The sequence below is a fragment of the Lonchura striata genome, chromosome 3 (assembly GCF_046129695.1).
Source record: "Lonchura striata isolate bLonStr1 chromosome 3, bLonStr1.mat, whole genome shotgun sequence".
Lineage (NCBI taxonomy): Eukaryota > Metazoa > Chordata > Aves > Passeriformes > Estrildidae > Lonchura > Lonchura striata.
In genome coordinates, this window is record NC_134605.1 from 47,381,685 (window position 1) to 47,401,594 (window position 19,910).

The window sequence follows — 19,910 nt, forward strand, 5'->3', positions numbered from 1 at the left end:
CTCCCAAATGTCCATTCCTCCATGTGTTGAGATCAGTGGGAAAGGGACTAGGGAGGAGGGGTTGTAATGAAAGCACATTATAAAGCTGTCATTCCCAGGAAAATTCACAAGCTGTGATGAATACACTTTTAACCACCAAGTTAGAGAAGCAAAAGGGAAAGTAGGGATCAGTGAGGGGAAGGGGAGAAGGATGTCCCATCAGGCTTACTAGTCTTCCGAGGCAACAAACTTACCACATTGCGTGTGAATTTCTCAAAAGATGTTCGACGATCCAGAGTGTTTTCCAACTTAAATTTGAAATAAACAAAACAAAAGAAACAAAAAGAAAAAGGAGGGGGAAAAGAAAAGCAAGACAATGGAGTAGAAAAGGAGGTTTGATGTAACAATGGACTGCAAAACAAAGTTTGTAGAAATCAGGAAGCAAACACAGGTATGAGGCTGTAATGGGACTTGGCAAAACAGGGGATGGGCAAAACAGATATAGTACTAGACAAAAGTAATTTTTCATGGGGATCAAACTGGTTTGAATTTAAAGAAAAACTGAAAGTAAAAAGAAATAATGAAGTGCACATATTGTGTTAATGAACTGACATTCACAAACTTAAGGACTTCACACGGACAGTTGAAGCTTTCTGGTACTTTCAACATCTCTCTCTATATTGGATCTTCAGAAATCAACGTTTGAACAAAAAACAAAATCACACAGCACTTTCATATAATTTTAGGTTGTCATTATTAACAATAGAAGGCTACGGTGTTAATAACTACCTTGTTCCAGTAACAATCGGGGCCCTGATTTTGCAAGGCACAGGGCTCCCAGCTGATTCTAGGAGATTACTGTTTAGAGCCCACTAATAGAATTATTTATCATCATGAAAATCTGCATTGTACAGGCTGCTCCACATACTCTGGGCTGTGGCTATTCAGAACCCATTCCATAAGCTGAATTTTTCTAAGAAAATGTTACATACCAAGACATGAACTTCTGTTTGCCGAAGTGTGACATGATCAGTCTTTCAAGTCAGATTCCTAGCCTACTCAAAACTATTCATGTAGTAATAGGGAAAGAAACAAAATTGGGAAGCCCCTGTATTTATAGTTGAAGTTAGAAGTTATTCATATGAATAAGATTGTTTCTAAATACATTCTGTAGCTTTCATAGGTGGAATAAAGAGAACAACAAATGTTACATAAGCAAACTTGCAAACATGAAAGACTATTCTTCTGGGATTTTATTTTATTTTTTTTTAATGTATTTGTAAAGCACTTTGCAATTTAAGGTGCTTCATAACAGAGAAAACAGTACAATATGGGATGTAAAAATAAAAATAAGTTTTGCTAGATTAACTTATTGAAACATGCCCGCATGCAGGATATATACACATATATGTATATTGAATTCCTGTGTGTATGTGACCCTCCAAAAACGCCAAGCTGGTCACCTACCAGATATCCAGTTGCACTGGCACAGGGGAGAGAAGACTGAGTATTGTTGCAAACATAACCACTGCTTTGCACAGTGGCAAGACAAAGGCAAGATGGACCAATACCTTTTTCTTGGCCTGTAGCAGCTCCTGGTAGGCACTGGATCGTATAAAACGAGGATAAGAATCACTTTTCATCAGTTTGTAAATGTGCTCCTGAAAAGGAAGGGAGGGGCTGTTACTGCCACATAAGAGGACACACAGAAAATGGGAGGCAGCCACATGTTTTGGCCATGGAACATACACCAGCTAGCACTACTGTGAATGGGAAGTATTATAGGATAAGCAGGTTTCAGATCTATTCAGCTGAATTTCAGAGCAACTCAGTTCTGAATTACTTTCTATTCTTAAAGCCGAAATCCCACCCATTTCTTATCCCACACCTTTCTTTAATTTATTGACCAAATTTGCCAGTGCAAAATTATTTTCTAAGAATTGATAACTGAGTCCGAGCTTCAGGTCCAATTTCAAACCTCCCTTACATTAGTTAGTTTAGGTAAGCAATGAAATTAAGTGCTGTGGGTCCTTCCTCATCAGATTTTCTGAATTAGTTTCTGAAGACATCTTGTGATGTCAGAGGTACTAGGAAGAGATACTAGGTTTTAAATTCATCCTTTGACAGTTGTTTAGTCTGCTGTCCAGCTAACAATATAAAAATGAAATTACATATGTAAATTGAAAAATAGTTCCAGGCTAATCTATTTTTTTAAGAAATTAATTCTTCAGAGGCATATGAAAATTTGGAAACCTTTATTCAGAAAATAAATTACAAAAGAAGCTTAAAAAGCTTTTAATTCTGGAATGTTCTAATTTCTAAAAAATAAAATAAATCTGTGATGTAGAACACTTGATAATTCTAGTTCTGATTATATGCTAGAGATAAGATTTGTAGAAAAAGCAGCCAGAACAGAAAATTCTCTCAAAAACATTCTTAAAAAATCCTGAATCATTAGCTATTCTATGGTTAGCTATTTTCATGGAGTTTTTGTTTTACTCAAATTCTATTTTTTACTGTAGGAAACCTGTAGCACAGTAATTGGGAAACAACAAACAAACTGGAAAGAAAATACTGTTTATCAGCTTGGTAGTGTATAAAATTAGTAACATAAAAAAACCTAAAACAAACAAAAAAACTCCAAAACTCTCCACCTTGTCTGAAAATTAAAGCTAAAATTAGAACTGATGTTTATTTTTTGCTGTATTAGAAACCATATAAATTATTCTACATGTCTTTGTATATCTTATAGTAAGCAGAGAAATTCTGATGTCTAATCAGGACTTAGACTTTTTTATTTGGGAAGGTTTTTTCATTCAGTGTCTGTGAAAGCAGGCAATGAAGTCAACAGAGAGCAGAAAGAGGTGAGGTGACAGGCATTAAAATTTTATTTCTGTACAAGAAATATGCCTGTAAAAGCAAGAATAATTTGGGCTGTATTAGTATTGTTAATGTACACATTAGCCAGGACACGTTAATGCACATATTTAGCACAATCAGGCTATTTTTACTTATGTGTCCTATTTTACTTATGTATCTAGATTTTACATGGAGCTTCATCTTTCTATATTTCCAGTCCAGAAATGCTTTTCATACATTTTTAATCACAATTAAATGACCCACCAGCTGCCAGAATGGCACACCAGTGGTCTCCTTCCCAGCTGGCAGGCCAAAAAAAGCTTGTTGCAGAGGCAGAGCCCTACTCCCGAAAAAACCCTCTACCTCAGATGGGACACTTTAAAGATCCTAAAGCTTCAACATGAGCACAGCAGGTGCAGCCTGTCCCTTTTCCAGAGAAACTGAGGCTACTGGGTTTAAGGTTTTGTGCTGAATTGGATGAAGTAAGCAGAGGTCCTCTGCAGGAAGCAAAGTCCTGCTTACATAAATACTGAATACTCCATAAATGCCTTTCATAAATAAAGGACAAAATTACAAGAGAGATCTGGCAGTAAAAGGGTATTGAAATTTTACACTTATTTTATATATATATATATATATGTAAAAGGATACTGTCAAGGAATTTAAATGTCAATTACTCACTCAACTGCAAAGACACATTTTTTAAAAACCTTTAATCTTTCTCTACCGTTTACTTTTGCCATTTATGTCTTTTCTATACACTGCATTCTTAAATCTCCAGGGGTCAGCAGATGCAAGCAAAAATTTTATGTTTGGTTTAATGCAAAGTACTTCAAAACAGTGACTATGACACAGGGTCTACTGAAAACGTTGTTGTTTCTTCACAGGTTGTTATTCTCATAATGGAAAAATTAGAAGGAGGTAAAATTATTCCCCTTCATATTTAGGGCAGAGGCATTCTCCCAAAAAGAAGAAAGCCTCAGTTCAATTCCATTCTCTCCTTCACGGGGCCTGTAGCGGCATCTCCTGAGTCCCAAGATGATGACCTAATAATCAAGCTGGAGGAAATTCTGCAGGGATATGATCTCAATCTCTTCTTTTGACACCATTTCACTTTGCATTAATAATTAAATTTTCATCACTGGGCTGCTGATGAAATGGAGGATGATACTAGCTCTGCTACTTTTACTGTGAATCCAATTATTTTCTATTGCTTTTCTCAGAAGTCTTCAGAGATTAAATATTGTTATAAGTCACATGAAGTGTTAGATTTAATACAGAAGTACTTCATTTTTTCTTCACTACATGTTTTCCTTTATTCAAAGTCCACTTGAAAACTCTATATCAAGCACAGAAGTTTCATGAACTTCATATACCTCATGAAAGAAAGAAGGTTACACATTTGCATTGCCAAAATGGCATTTTAGGAAGCAGGGCATTATCATTTAATTCCCAAATACATCTCATTTTTGCATAGATTTCACTAGATGATATTCCACTTCAGACGCCCATAAACATGATTGCAAACTGACCTGTGCATCTTCAAATGTGTATCTTCCAGGTTCCTTCACGTTCTGAGTGGTTTTGTCATAACTTTTTGAATCTAGGTTGATGGCACTGGGTGCACCTGGAGCAAGAAATTCTTGCCAGATTTCTTGGACACGAGCAGGAACTTCACGGATAGGCCTCTTCTTCAGGTCTTCTACTGCTAACCAGAACCTAGGGCACAACACAGCATCTTGACTTCCAGTTCAGGCTAGCCACTAATGAATTGCCCTCATTCTCCCTTGCTCTTAAAAAAGAAATTAAGTAACTGAAGTTTTCATCAAGACATGCTAAAATAAGAAAAAGCCGAGTGATTTTATGTTGGGATCAGCATTCTGGCATACTGTCTCAAGGCAATCAATCCTCCTAGGGAAGCAATTTTTAGAAGGCTCTTCATGGGACAGATAGGAAATCCTTCATTACTTATGTATGGTAACATGCTTGCAGGAAGATTTCAGATTTAGCTTGAATTAAACTGACACTTCATTTTGGCTGAACCACAAGGGCTTATATTACTTATAAACTGACTGCTTTTTGACATTCCTTCAAAAACTAATCATTTATATTCTTGCTATCTACATGAATCTCTGAGTCCTACTATATCCTAAACTGTATAATTCTAATTTTGTTAATCAGAAATCATGCATACATTGGAAAAGCATTTGTTTTCGTAATTATAATTTAATTTATTTTTTCAGCATCCCATTTACATGCATATTTTTGATAAAAATGCTGAATGGAATTACACATTCTTGTGCTGAGAAAACCAACATTGGCCAGCAATATGTAGTGCAGCCAGTTCACTGTATCCTCATTCAGTCTGGAGCTAGATCACTCAAAAGGCCTTAAGCACTTTATGGTCATAGACAGCTAGCTGTAAGCTTTTATTTCATTATTTCTTCTATTGGTGCTCAGACTCTCTCATGTCACAAAATAATCCTAAATTAATCTAGGATCCCATTCTTAGACATAGTTCAGATCAGTTAGTTCTTCTCCCCCTAATCCAAGAGCTCAACTAAAGTTTGACTTTGGTAAACATGTAATATATACCATTGCAACTTTTCATTATTGTTCTGACACAGCTGATCCTATGAAACAGATAAGCTGAGCCATGAAGTGATTTAACTTTGAAATCAACTGGATTTTCCAAGGCTTACAAATAAATTTGGTACATCTTGTGGTTTGCACCCTGCTTAGGGTGAGATCAACACAAGCTCTCTTAGCTGAGTTCAACAAGGATGGGATAGGAGAGAACAGTGAAACTGTACTCAGACTCCCAAGAAAACAAAATGACACCACCCTTAACCCAGATTCTAATTTAATTATTGCAAAACACTTAGGATAGTAAAGCATAGCAAACCTTACAGTATTCCTGCTATAAGATATCCTTCTCTGGAGAAAATTTACCTCTCAGGAAGCAATTATTCCTTCATAGTCCTGTTTTGAAACTTTTTGCAGCACAGATGGAAGGAGCCTGTGCTCATTTTCCACAAGCCAGCCTGGTCAGTTTCACGCTACTAAGATGACTATTTTAGGTATTTCTACAACCTTCAATTTCAATAATACATAAGCAATTTTTCTTCATCTAAAATTCTCCAAGAGACAGAGAAGCAATATTGTCCCAGTTTTGCAAATATATTAATAATGTAATAATGTACAATGGTTTCTCCAAGGTCAGAAAGGGGATCTGTGCCAATAGAACTCCAGTTTCAAAACTTTTGGGTAGCATCACTTTTATGGATGAAATACAGTGTGAATTGAACATAGTCATGCACAGAGCCTGGGGTTGTATCCTGAGAATATGATGGCAATGCAGCAAGAAGAAATGCCTGATCACTCAAGTTTTAAAACTGCAAAGCTCACAAACTCTAATTCAGTTCACACTCTCAAATTTAGGCAACCTACTTTGGTTTCCTTAAGCTGCTTTCGATATTTGCATTTAAAAGCACATATCCTGCAGTGCTAACCCCTTCAAGTGCATCTTCTGGGATTGACTGATTACTCATGTGTCTCCAAGTCAGGTAAGGAACACAAAAATGAAAGGGAAGGATGCTCTTTGTAAACACACATTTTATGTCTCCCTGCAGACATCCTGTGGATCTAGTTCAGAGATATCACTTCCTTTTTTGTTCCATTGTATCACGGCCAATAATTCTGGAAGTTGCTGCAAACATGCCTTAGGATGGTATTTTCTTTTACAAGTAAACTGTTTTCATATAGTAGGTTATATTCGATTATGGGGAAACAGATGGGAGATAAATGTCAAGAAATTTAACTTAGTTGCTTGCAGCATAGAATAGGGAGGTTGTGTAGACCCATCCTTACAGGCTGAACACCAGTTCTTTGATAGATTAATTTAATTTTACCCTTCTAACAATAGCATTCAAAGACTCAACTAAAAATGTGAAACTCTAAATATAGAAACCTCTCTAAAAGTAGGAAGAATTATGATTTATGTGTTATGTCTAGGGTGCTTATTTCACAGCCAACACACATTTTAAGAATTTAATCTACTTATCTTTTAAGAAAAGATGCCTGCCCTCCTCCTACAGAGCATTGAATTCAAATATTCAAAGTTTAAAAATGACAAAAATAAGGCTGCTCTCTCTTGAATTTTCAAAAATATCTTTTTCAAATATCCCATGGCAACCAATAGCACAGATGAAGTTGAAATAGTCAGCAAGACCTCAGCACAGAGCTTCAAATCAAAAGAGCTCCCTGTACTATTTTACAGCTCTCTGCCTCATGAGCTGTGACCAGAGCAAGGGAAGATTCCTGTAGCAAAAAGCACACACTCTGCAACATTAACAATGTGCAAGGGCAGGGAGGGGACAAGGGGATTAGCATTTTTTGGGCAATGATATACACAGACTTGGTGCTACTTTGTGTAAGGAAATAGAACTCAGTCTCGCTGCCCTTGGATGGAGCTGCATCTCCCGTTGGTGGAGGTTTGCTTTTGCCATGGAGACCCTTTCTAGCAAATGCTCAGCACTGTTTGAACAGAGATTTGAGCAGCTGAGTGTAAAACTCGCTGCTGCCTTCTACCCCAGCATTTGGGCTGCCACCTGCTGGGTCACACAGCAGAGTGTGTAGTGCACATCCATACACATGGCCTGCTAAAACACATGTTGCAAGATATCTGGGGATTATGTACTCCAGCTGGATTACTTTCAAAGCCAAGCTGGCCTCATGGATAAATAGCACAGCTGTAACACAGCTTCTGTCCCATTAACTGACCTAGAGGCAGGTGCAGCCAGATTGCAGACCAAGCTAATCAGTTAAATTTAGCCTGCAGGAACAATGAGTGGGAGAAAAACTGCAGTAGTTCTCTGTGAAACATGTGAGGTATACTCAGTGTGGAAACACTGGAGTGGGAATTATGTGAACTTTGCACACACTGCATGTGACAAAACAAGAAAGAGGCCAGACCTTTCAGCATTTTCAGAAAAAGCAAACAAAAACCTAAACAAACTCCATGAATAAAATCACATAATATTTTCCAGGGGCAGGAAACACTGCTCTCTGATTTTCAGAGTCCACCTTCTTGCCCACTACAACTTCAAGCTTCAAGGCAGAGTAGAACTGAAGGATTTCAAGAATATGACAGAGAAACTCATTAAATCTTGCAACTAGTTCTTTCTCACCTACTCTGAGAAATGGCAAGATTGCTGGTATTTAAGCTTGGCATTTAAGCTTGAGTCTGAAAGAGAAATAATTCACAGGCTATTTCAGCTTTGAGAGTTAAATTTTGGTCAAGTTATTAGCACCCACAACAGGGCCTCACAATCACCAGTGTAAAGGATAAACACCTCACAAAATGTCAGCTTGCAGGGGGATGGTCAGACAAAAAATATTGAGGGAAAACATCCAAATCTATCAAATTTCTCAGTCCCTCTCTTCCTTTTTCTGGATAACAAGAATGCAAAGTCCCTTTTCCCTACTAGTCACACATCACAAACCTAAGAAATGAGCATCAAATGAAGGGGCAATGGGTCCAGTGGCTTTTCCTTCTGTATCATGGAACCTAACCTATCACCACTCTCACTAACTTAGGAGGTTTTTCAGTCTTAGAGCTGCTTTGGAGATCATACTCACTGCAATACTGCATAAGGATTTGGACAGGGTTTCAGGTTGGCAGGTCTGAAATTATTTAATATTTACAGGCTGCAATTCCTACAAAATAACCAGTTGGGAGCAAACCTATAGTCAGCACACAAATATTAACTTTCCAAAGAATTTTGCTGCACTACAGACGAAGGACAAGAAGAGGAATACACTTTCCTACAGAAATTAAAGACACTGGGTCTCCCGGTGCCATGCTGCAGTAAGTTTGATCTCATAAACACTCTCTTTGAAAACCTTGTGACCAAGCTCAATAGTACTGGATCATGATCAAACTTTAGTCTTGTGAATTTTAAACAATGGTCACCATTTTTGTAATAGGCATTGGGAATTTCATAAATCTATTATCCAAATCATATGTTACTTTAGTTATTTGTTCTGTGTATTGAGCAGCACACAAAGCAATTCTTCCAAAAAATCTGCATGGTAACAAGAGATCACAAGCCATACCCTGTATTAGGTGAGTGCAGGATCCAACCTGCAAACTGCAGTCACACTGTAATGAAATTACTGCACCGACAGAATCGCTTATGCAGTTTTATTCCTTTGCTATGCTTTACAACACTCATTCAGAGAGTGAAATACTATTAAGCCTCATTTACAGACAAAGAAAGTGTGCAGAGATAAAAAGTAAGAAGGGGGAACCTGGTTATATTCCTGAGCACTGCACAATTCTTAGTATTAAACCACGGCTCAAGGTCCTTCATCCCTGCTGTGTTCTTTAAGAGAGGATCTAAATCTGCCAAGATGATATTCTCAGATACCTTAGACACTCTCAAAATTAATGTAACAGTAACACTGGGACTTCTTGCTATTTAAGATCATCACACTTGAATAGAAATGTTATATCTGGTAGACTTATAGTTTCATGGTTTTTGTTTCACCAAAATGAGGTATAAGGCATCTAATCTATTAATACTGAAGGTCTTGTCATGCCTGCAGTCCCTGCTGTATCCTGTGCATTCGGCTTGAAAGCTCGAAAGCAGGGTCCCAGCTGCCATCCAACTATGGGCTTGGCAGTGTTGTGAATTTTATCATTAATAGATCTGTAAAAGTACAAGAACCAGAAACTGATTTGAGCGGAATTTGTTGGAAGATGTGGGTGGACATAATTATTTTTCTCAAGGTGGCTGTCAAAACAATAATTAAGAAAAACACCACTAAAAAGCCCTAAATTACCATGATGGAATTAACAGGTGAGCAACAAAAGTGGTTGCCTTCTTAGGTTTATTTAGTGCTAATACTTGAAATCATCAAGCTTTTAACTTCTGTTATTGACATCTAAAACATTTTGACAGCCATATACAACAAGTTTTACACAGTCATGTTTTCTAACCCAAATTTAGTATGTGAACCTAATGGATTGATTTCCCTATAGCTTGGGCATTTATGAACATAATTCTGACCTTCTGAAACAGTTTCCCTTCAGTTAATTATCACAGAAAGCACTTTCTCTGAGCAAATTTATCTCCTGCCTGGCCTTTAAGATCATATTCACCATTTCTCAGCTATTATACTTTATAATGCAAATTTAAGAATTTAGAGGAGGAGACAGAAGAACAGATGGCATGTCAAGGAATCACCTCTGAGGAAATTTCTTGAGGGAATTTTTCTAGATCAGTTACTTGCAGTTTGCCTGTGTTTAGTGTTGTAAATAGGATTAGAAGAAAGAGTTAGGGATTATGCAGTAACAGTCTAGTTGGCAGAGAGACAAATTAATCACAGAAAAGCACCACAAACTGCAGCACACACTGGGCTCAATAGGTTCATGTTTGAACAGCTGCCCTGCACAACAAATTACCAGGATGCTCTTTAATTTTTTTTTAAATTACCTTTCATTTTCTTGGTATTATTCTGATTTTTAAAAATTCATTTTACCAATTGGAGTTTTTAATAAGAAAAATCTCTATCTGTGACAAATAAATTCATCAACATACACATACAGGTCAGGCTATGTTTGTGATGCAAAATTAATATTTGAATATGAACATGGTCACCAACTTGAGAACTTCAACTCCAATTATTCAACTGGATCTGTGCAATTACCTGGCATTTATAAATCAACACCATAAATATTAAATACCTCTTGTAAGATGCTACAAAAGCATTATTTTAGTATGAATGGTTATGCTGCAGCACTTTAAAGTAAGAATTTGCATAGGAAAAAAGTAGGTTAGGATTATTCTGAATTCTAGATTGTAAATGGAAACAGGATTTTATACTACTTATGTTATTGGTGAATGGAAAGTGATATAGATGAAATCTGACAAGAAGGTAGAATTAAGATAAAAATGTGTTGCCTATATTTTTGTACTATGCTCAGCTAAAATTCTCTGTCTATAGAAAGGCTGTTAATAATCTCTCTGAAATAACTCCTACTGAAATATGACTTTCTTAGAACAGCAAAGACAAAATGTGCTATTAAACAATTGATGGATTATAATTTTTAAAATCAAATTTTCCCCCTCACTTAAAAGTAATTCTGTAAATATGCCCTTGGAAACATACCCTCTATGCTTCATACACTAAGAACACTTTTTTCATTTTACAGTTAGTGGGGAATTTGAGAGCTAGATGTCACCCTACCTCAGCTGTGTCTGTTGCACAAGTTACCAGAATATTGGAGGAGATATTCAAAATCAAACAAATCAACCTGGTGAAAGTCAGTGAATTTTAATTTTAGATCCTTTATTTATTTTAAAACTTTTTTTCCTTTTCTTTTTACTTTTCTTATAATATTTGATTAAACAAAATACATTGAATAGGCTTTGAATGAGCCAGTTTTATACCTGTTTAAAAAACAAGGTGAGAGAAAAGTTCTTGTCATGCAAGGTAGTTTGACCAAAGTTGAATATGAATGGAAAAATATGCTCCATGTGAATCTCTGTTAACTATATGAATATTTCCTTCAGCCTGTACATGAAAAGCAAGCATCAATCTGGATGAATTAATTCTGAAAGGTGAGGAAAATTTTTGAAGAGGTCAAAACATGAAAAGTATCAGGAAAAAAAAAAAAGAACAAAGCAAAAACCCAATATAACTTACAAGCTATTAAAAAAAAATGTAACTCTCATTTACCTTAAATTTTCTGAACTGAATTCTGACTCCAAGAATTTCAGAAACTGCTCTCTTCCCACAGGATCTTTCAAAGCTTCATCCATGCCAAATCCCCACCGTTTCACCCTCTGCTGTCCTGGCTCTTTACTACAGAAGAAGAAACAACAGAACCCAAAGTGACCAATACTTCACTATTCTAACAATGTGTTCCTCATTTAGGCCAAGTCCTAGAGTTCTATGGTTTTCTCACTTTATAGAATACTCACACCTGTGCAATGTTCAGCAATGAGCAAACAGACTGTTAGTACTTACATAGGATGAAGGTAATACACAAGAAAAAAAAAAAAAGATTTCCAACTAGGAATATTATCAGATTTTAAAAGCTTTTTTTTTTTTTCTTTTTCACCATACTAGAAGCCTGGAAACTGGTTTCTGTAACATTTCACACAGATTGATTAATATACAGCACTTCCCATCTTACAAAACTGTAATACTGGAAAGACCAAAAGGGGTCTGCATTGCCCTTCTTCCCCAGTATTCACCTGCAGTACCTCTGCCTGAAATCTTCACATCTCCAGAAAAGCATGTTAAACTCCCTTACGTCCAAAGAAGAAATAAAATTGTATACCTTGCCTCCAGTTCCCAGAAAGTAGTGTCATCTGATATCCAAGGGTTTGAGGGATCGGGGGGCACAAGAAAAGGATCATATTCCAAATACTGCTCTGTATAAGCTAATAGACTAGGAAAACAAAAGCATCAAATATTGTCAAGTCAGGAGGAGAAGAAACCTGATGAGATTACCCCAGCTAACAAGTTACCTTGCATCAACTGAGCCATGGTAACTGTGTATGGACACACTCAGAAGGCAGCTACAAGCTCAGGGTGAAATAGGTTTGCTCAAGGCGTTTGAAAGTGGAGCATTGAAGAAGGACCACTGAAGAAGGAGGGGTGGCTCAGGTTTACCAAGAGTAGAAATAAAATAAGCTTCCCTAATACTTCCACATAGTTCCATTTAAGGTTCCTTTAGGCACTAATAAATTAGATCATACAACCTCTTCCATACACATTTGTTTTCATAAAGGAACATGTTTTATATCCCCGTGGATATAAAAAAATCAACAGTTTCCTTAAAATCAATTCTAAAACACGGCATGTTACTCAAGTTATATTTATTGGCTCTGCAGCTGCTAGTACTCCTTTTATTTTCTCTTAAATATAATTAATATTTTTATTATTTCCTAATCAAAGGACATTATCCCCAGCTTTATTTTTTCAAAAATAAATCAATTTTTTTCACTTTTTTTTTATATTAAAGAATTGGTCTGACTCAGTTGTACACACTAAAAACTTTGCTTGTATTCTGGAAATTTACATCTCCCATTGTCCTTATTTATGCTTGCTGATTCCTTTGGCCTCATAATTTTTGTAAAAATATTGACAAGTGAGGACAACTATTCTTTCTTTTCAATTCCTATTATATTTAGCGTACATTATATTTTTACTGTTCAGCAAACAAAAAATCTTAATCTGATGTCTTTATAAATAAATATTAATATGTATTTGCATATGTGTATACACACATACACATAAATGAGTAGACACATATGCACAAATGTTTATGAGAAGATGAAGAGCAATTTGTATTTGGCCTTATTTCCTTTACTAAGGCCCATGCAGCTCAATTTTCTGCAATGTTGGGCTTTTTGTTTTATTTGCTTTCTAGCCCCTTCCTGACAAATTTGGTCTCATTTGGAGATACATTCCCACTAGTGTTACATCTCTGATCCAAACTGAGCCCAATCTCACTTTGTTCAAGCACTGACTAAGCTCCACACCAACCAGTTCCCTTGCTTCATCAGTGACTGCCCTTTTGAAATATAAAAACAATAACCCCAGACCTATTCCTATTTAGCCTCCCTGCCAATGAAAGGTGACACTTGTAATCACTTGATCAGAGACTCTTTCAGTGACTCAGGTTTATCAGAAATCTATCATGGAATATCTGGAATATTTTTATCACTAAAAGAACTTCATACTTCTCCACTTAAAGTAAACTCTCATCAGTTATTTCTATGACATCTGAGCTCTCATGTCTCTCTTTGAAGAGCTATTTTCTGTGAATAGCTCTCTGAAGCTATTTCGCACTGACATTTTTCCCAATAGTTATCAGGCTAATTGAAAAAAATAGAAATGTGACAATATACGTACCTCTCTGCAACTTTTGACATTTTTAATCTATGTCTGTCTAATTGCATTTGCCAGTGCTTAATCTGCAAGAAAAGAAGGCAAAGAATTTTATGAGTAATTTATTGCTTGACTCTATTTCTATAACTTTTTTTATTCGGGCTGTAATTGAACATTAATTTATCCTAGGGCGCAGAAGAGAAATATATCTGAATTAAAACAACATTTCACCAGTGTAGCTCTAAAATAAATGAAAGTTTCCATTAAAGGGAAAAGATCATACAGAGACAAAAACTGTGCCCAATATAACATTTTCCCTAAAGGTTCATCAGCAGAAATCCAATTAGCCTTTTTTTAATATTTTTGAGGAGAACTAATACTTCTTCAGACATTTACTTTCTCAATACCCTAACATCTCAGGAAAGATTAACAAAGTTTTAACAGTAGATAAATGTGCAAACCTATACACGCATACATGGAGTGGTAAGTATACCCCCAAGGCTCAAATCAGCGATGGAAGAAGAGAAAGCTGTCTATAGCTGAAGGGGCTAATGGGCTTAGCTATGCAATGAATCAACTCACTGGCCTACTTCCCCCTGCCTTTAGGTGTTTAATACATGATACAAAAAAATTTAGGTTTTATCTTATTAATTTGATGAAGTTACATGACTAAATCCATATAACTTGAGACAAGGGAAAGGTTTATTAAATGTTTGCAACAGCTCTTTTGAATAACTTCCCAGTTATAATAATTTTTGAGTTTACACCTAACAAGTTACTTCCTAAAAAATAAATTTAAAAGTACATTTTTGTAGTAATGTTCCAAACCTCTTGGTGTAGCTCATCTTCTGTGGGGGGCTTAGTCTCTGGCACGGGCGTGTGCGTAGGGCTGTGACTTCGGATGTCATTTTGTAAGCCATAGACAGACTATGCAAAAAATATGAAACAATGGTTGATTTCAGACAATGCTTTCTACACACAGCCATAGTACATTGTGCTCAAGAAGTTAGCCAAGATCATCTTTAGAAAGAAACTGCAATAACCCATGCACTCAGATAAAATCATGCTTCTGCACTAGAGTGTAAGATAAAGACTGCCAAATTCCCACAATTCCATAAAGCCACAACTAAGGATTTCTTTTTATTAGGTCTCTATATTAGCATCATACTAAAAGTGGGGAATGACATGGAGAAATTCTATTACAGAAAGTGTAGATGACTGGTAGGTGGAGTATCCTGAGAGGTACACTAACACACAGATTATCTGGATTACTTCCAAAATTGCAATTACTGTCTGGTAAATTACACTAATCTGGACCTTTCACTACCATAAAGAAGCTAAGCTAAAACTTTCTCTAAATCCACTTTCCTTTTTAAAACATACCTTCCTATGGGTCAACATACAAATGTAGCTCAAAGGAAGTACTTTAAAATGGGAGTCAATCTACATGGTTATGGTGCAAAGGATTTTAAAGTGTTGAGCCAATCCATCTGTACATCCCTAGAGAAGTTACACTCTAATTACAACCTAATTTAGATAGAGTTAATTTCTTCCACCATTTCCAGTCATCCATTTTGGGCATAACTGTAATATAGAGACATCCTTTTCATGAAGACCAGGAAAAAAACTGTTGTTAGAATTTACATTGAATTTTTAATGTTTTTCCTTAATTCCTGGCAGAAACATTTTAATGTGCTTTATTCAATCTACGGAACAACATGGATAAATAGTGCAAAAATTAATTTTATCTTCAAAATCTTTGTATTTCGCCGAAATCTTATGTGATAGCATTCACTTAGCATCAGAAATTTGTTAATAGTAATTCAACTAAGCTTATGAAATATTAATATACATTTAATGCATTTGTTCCTTGCAGCTGTAAGAAAAAAGTGCTTTAAGAAATTATGGAAATTCATTCTATAAATTTCCTCCATCTCCTGCTTCGGATATAATAACCATACTTACCTTTCTTGTTTTATGTGGATTTCTCATTCTTGAAGATTTTTTTATATCCACTTCAGTAGTGTTTACACAGCCAGGCTATTAAAAGAAAGAGAAAGGAAAGCAAAAGCTAAATCTGTGATGGAACTTCTCTGAGCTACTCCTCCTCTTCAGTGTTCAAGACTGAAGAATAAATTCCACACCATGAAATTGAAATAAAATAAATTGCCAAGATAATGGAAACCAGTCAGTTTCTGCTTTGGTTTTGCCAAGGAAGCCATTAATTACATTCTAGCTATCCCTCTAAGGAGCATGGTTGACTTAATGAGACTAAATAAACAGAATTGTGAAATATTCACCTCAGCTGTGAACATCAGGTTTGCTTCAGGAGCATTGGGGTTTGGGTAAATTTTTAAAGAGGATCATGTCTTAAAATTAAATGGAAAAACAACAACAAAATAAAGGTTTTCTTTCTTTGTTCAGAAAAGAAAGGAAACAACCAAACCAAAACAACAAAACAGGCTTCTGCAGCCTAACCAGAAGACTGACAGCCTAAATAAAATTACTCTCAATACATCAGATTTGGTTTTCAGTGGTTCATTCTCACAACTCTGGCCTCCCAAAGCACACAAATACTCTAGTTTCTCCTAATTCATCTTCTTTTGACACTTCTCTCTAAGTACAAAATCTATGTGTTAATCTGATTTCTACCCATTTCTGGAAAAAAATAAAAATAACTATTTTGCTCTCAGGTGAGTTTTATCTATTGATTTTAGAGGGATTACATTTGACACTGATTGGAAACTACAAAATCTGCTCTCTAGTGGGAGCAGACTTTTACTGAAAGTAGGGTGGGGTTTTTTTAATGCAAGTACCTAGATATTTAATTTACTTGCTCAACAGCCAAGCTGGACTTATTATTGCTCTAATGATACAACATATGTCTTCTTATCATAATGGACAATGCTTGATATGACTGGAAATTTAATAAGACAGAATTTTAAAAATTTCTTGTATAGGCTAAGAATTTCTTATATAGCTAAGAAAAAAAAGCTTTCATTAAACAGAGCAATCTTACTTTGCCTCTGGAGAATTTTCTAAACAACAGACTGATTTTTTTAATCCAGTATGGCTTTTTTTTTAATTAATAAATAGATAAGTTTCTATTTTAAAGTAATAAATTAGTGTGCATTTGATCTTACAACATTTGAAGTAGAAACAGTTCCTCATTGCTAATGATAAAACTAGACATTATTCTTAAGACTGCACCAGACACATTAGAATTGGGATGGTATCGTTTGTGCTTCTGAACAAAAATGGGATGTTTTGAACTCAGAAATAACTTGCAAATCTCAAAGAAAAAGGTTGAAAAATACGAAGTTCTGCATGATGGTCAATTTAAAAGCAGAAAACAATTTCCCAGGGCAGTATACTGAGATATAAAGTTTAAAAAAATCCAAGTGTATGTACTTTGGGATTACAGCAGCAGCTGGCAGTGAAGAAGGCAGGGGCTTTAACAACATCTACAGCCTTTGAATGTAACAATTTGAATAGCAGGCACACTTATATAAGGCACAAAATGTTATTTGTTCAGTTTTCAGTTATGGTTTGTTATGCTTTTAAGCATGCTTTGAAGTTATGCTTTTAAGCATGTCCTAAAAATGGAGCGGGGAAAAAATAAAGGCATAAACCTCATCTGAAGCCTCTTATTTTTGAAGATTTTAAGCCCACCAGAAGTGAATTGGTATGGGCAGATCTTGCAATTTGCCTGGGTAACTTACATGCCAGAATTGTGCATATTGATGCAAGGGGACAAGAAATTCTGGGAGACTTTTAGAAACGAAACAAAGGCAAAGCTTTTGCTGGTTGCAAAGAGGCCTGACCCAGTACTGACCTTCTACAGCACCTGGTGGATTCTCACTGACACCTGGCTCTGTAAAACCTCTCCCACTGAAGTGAAGGTGCTGGGGCGGGGGCACACAGGAGAGGCTGCGTGGGGAGAAGCGGGACCAAGGTGGCACTGAAGTATATTTATTAAATTATGCTTGATATGAGATAGGGCTCATGATGATATGAGTTTTATTGTTTTTCTGATGCTGCCAAATTTCATCCGTAAATATTCAGGAATAAATATCAAACATATTTTCAATTAAAATAAACACAAAAAGCTGCATTATGTGAACACTTTGTTAAAATAACTCAGCTTTTGTTGGAAAACCTTTGCTGGACAGCATTTAATTTTATTTGTATGCCCACATTAACATAATAAGTATTTGTTTGAATACAATTATATCCAGCTGTGTTTTCTTTTTGTGTTGTTTTTTAAACTGTACTACCATAGTTCAAATAGTGAGATGCCTGTCAGAGTGCTCTGCTGCAAGAATCCCATTTAGTGTGTGGTGGTATATAATTTGCATACTAATACTGTAAATAGTTTTCAAATGGATTTCCTGGAAGACTTGAGAAGTATTCTATATGTGTAAATAGAGTGCTTGTTTCTTTCAGGAGTAATGTTCTGTGTGAAAAAAATTTCCCCCCAACACACACAGAGGAAAGCCTTGTGACCTTCTTGAAGTTATCATACAGCAAGATCATAACCAGGGCAGAATCTGGTTCTCATCAATTTTTAAATATCTGTGTGAAAAACTGTCATACATTCACTAAGTTTTTTTCATCCATCTATTAGCATGCACTTATCTCAAAGTACAAATGCCCTTGTATTAATTTACATCAGACAGGTCAGTCCAGTCGAGATAAATTCACTGTTGATATAAATGGATAAATAAATAATGGACAGATAAATGATATTAAAAAGCTCCCACATATAGAGGAATTTCAATCCCTACTTCAATTATTGGATAACAATGTTAGTATAAATCCCAAGCAGCATCACTTTCTACTGATGCTGTCTAGGAGGATGCATATCAGGATTCTGCTAAAAAACACAAAAGAAGATAGAAGTCTTGTTTGTAAGCAGAGGAGGAACCAGAACATACATGCCTTGATCAGGCTATCACCAGCATTTGAAGCAACCATCTAAGAGGCTGCTGAGTTAAAAAAAAAAATCCACTTGATATTAATATTCTATTCCTGAAAACTGTGGCAACAATGAATATATTAAGTTCTTCTAATAGTGCTAAAGTGTATTAAATTTAGGAAACCTGTAACAACTCTATGGAAGAATTCATTATTTACATAATATGGCATGCCTGAGCCATGGCACATTTCCATCCAAGCAGTGCAGAGTGTGGATTATTTATAGTCTGCTTTCTGTACAAAGTTGCACACTCCAAGTACACTTTTTATTGCCTGGCCATATAACCCAAATCAACATCTGTTAATGCCTTTTTTGTATAAAAAAATTATTTTCTATTATGTAATTCTAGAAAGTGCAAAATACTCAATAGAGAGTAAATTAATATTTATCATTAGGTCAGCTGAATTTTTGATGACTTTTTTTTTTTTTTCTTTCACAAAGAGGATGGCAATTTAAATGTGAATCTACTTAAGCCAAAATAACCAGAAGTTTTCGTGTATCTGAGACAACTATACCCCTGTATGTGGGAGGGAATAAGCTCGTGCATTCCGATAGGCTGGGAGCTGTTTGTCTGGATCGCTGGTCTGTAGGAAATGCTCTGAAGGAGAAGCTGAGCATGAGTCAGCAGGATCTCTTTGCAGCAATGCAGACAAACCACATACCCAGCTGCATGAGCGACAGCACTTCAGCAGGCAAAGTGTTTATTCGTTTCTATTCAGCATCAAAAGGAAAATTCTGGAACACAGACTACTTCTGAGCCCCACAAACAACACAAGAAATACATTTCAAATGGAAAATCTAGTGGAAGAATAGACTTTTTTATGCTTCAAAAGAGGAGAGCTAACTACTCCCTTTTGTGCCTACAGGGGGGCTTAGAGAGATAGAGCTTTTCCAAAGATGCACTCTGGAAGGACAGGAGACAGTAATCTGAAATTGCAGTTAAGGAGTTTCCAGTCAGCTGTAAAGAAATATACTTCACAATAAACGTAAGAGAGGCCGTGGAATGTCCATCCTTGGTGATTTTCAAATCTTGTTTAACCCAAGTGCCTGGACAATCTTATACCCCTTAGAAGTCAGCACTGGTTTGACCAGGAAGTTGAGCTAGAAGACCTCCAGGGGTCCCTCTCAGCCTACACTTCTCTGGTTCAGCCTACTCTTCACAAGCTGCAGGGAGTGAAATTCAAAT

The 19,910-nt window shown here is 36.0% G+C and overlaps 1 protein-coding gene across 7 annotated transcripts in view; it reads right to left on the bottom strand.

The window, feature by feature from the left end:
- The window catches only part of RGS7 (regulator of G protein signaling 7), a 227,388-nt gene that overhangs the window by 26,151 nt on the left and 181,327 nt on the right, over nucleotides 1-19,910 (bottom strand). For all 7 annotated transcript variants that reach the window (XM_031504336.2, XM_021527044.3, XM_021527038.3 and 4 more), the window contains 7 exons: nucleotides 15,712-15,786; nucleotides 14,575-14,673; nucleotides 13,771-13,832; nucleotides 12,191-12,301; nucleotides 11,584-11,709; nucleotides 4,371-4,557; nucleotides 1,551-1,640 (listed from right to left, as the gene is read on the bottom strand). In XM_031504336.2, coding sequence (XP_031360196.1) covers nucleotides 1,551-1,640; nucleotides 4,371-4,557; nucleotides 11,584-11,709; nucleotides 12,191-12,301; nucleotides 13,771-13,832; nucleotides 14,575-14,673; nucleotides 15,712-15,786 — 750 coding nt within the window. The remainder of the gene's footprint in view (nucleotides 1-1,550; nucleotides 1,641-4,370; nucleotides 4,558-11,583; nucleotides 11,710-12,190; nucleotides 12,302-13,770; nucleotides 13,833-14,574; nucleotides 14,674-15,711; nucleotides 15,787-19,910) is intronic.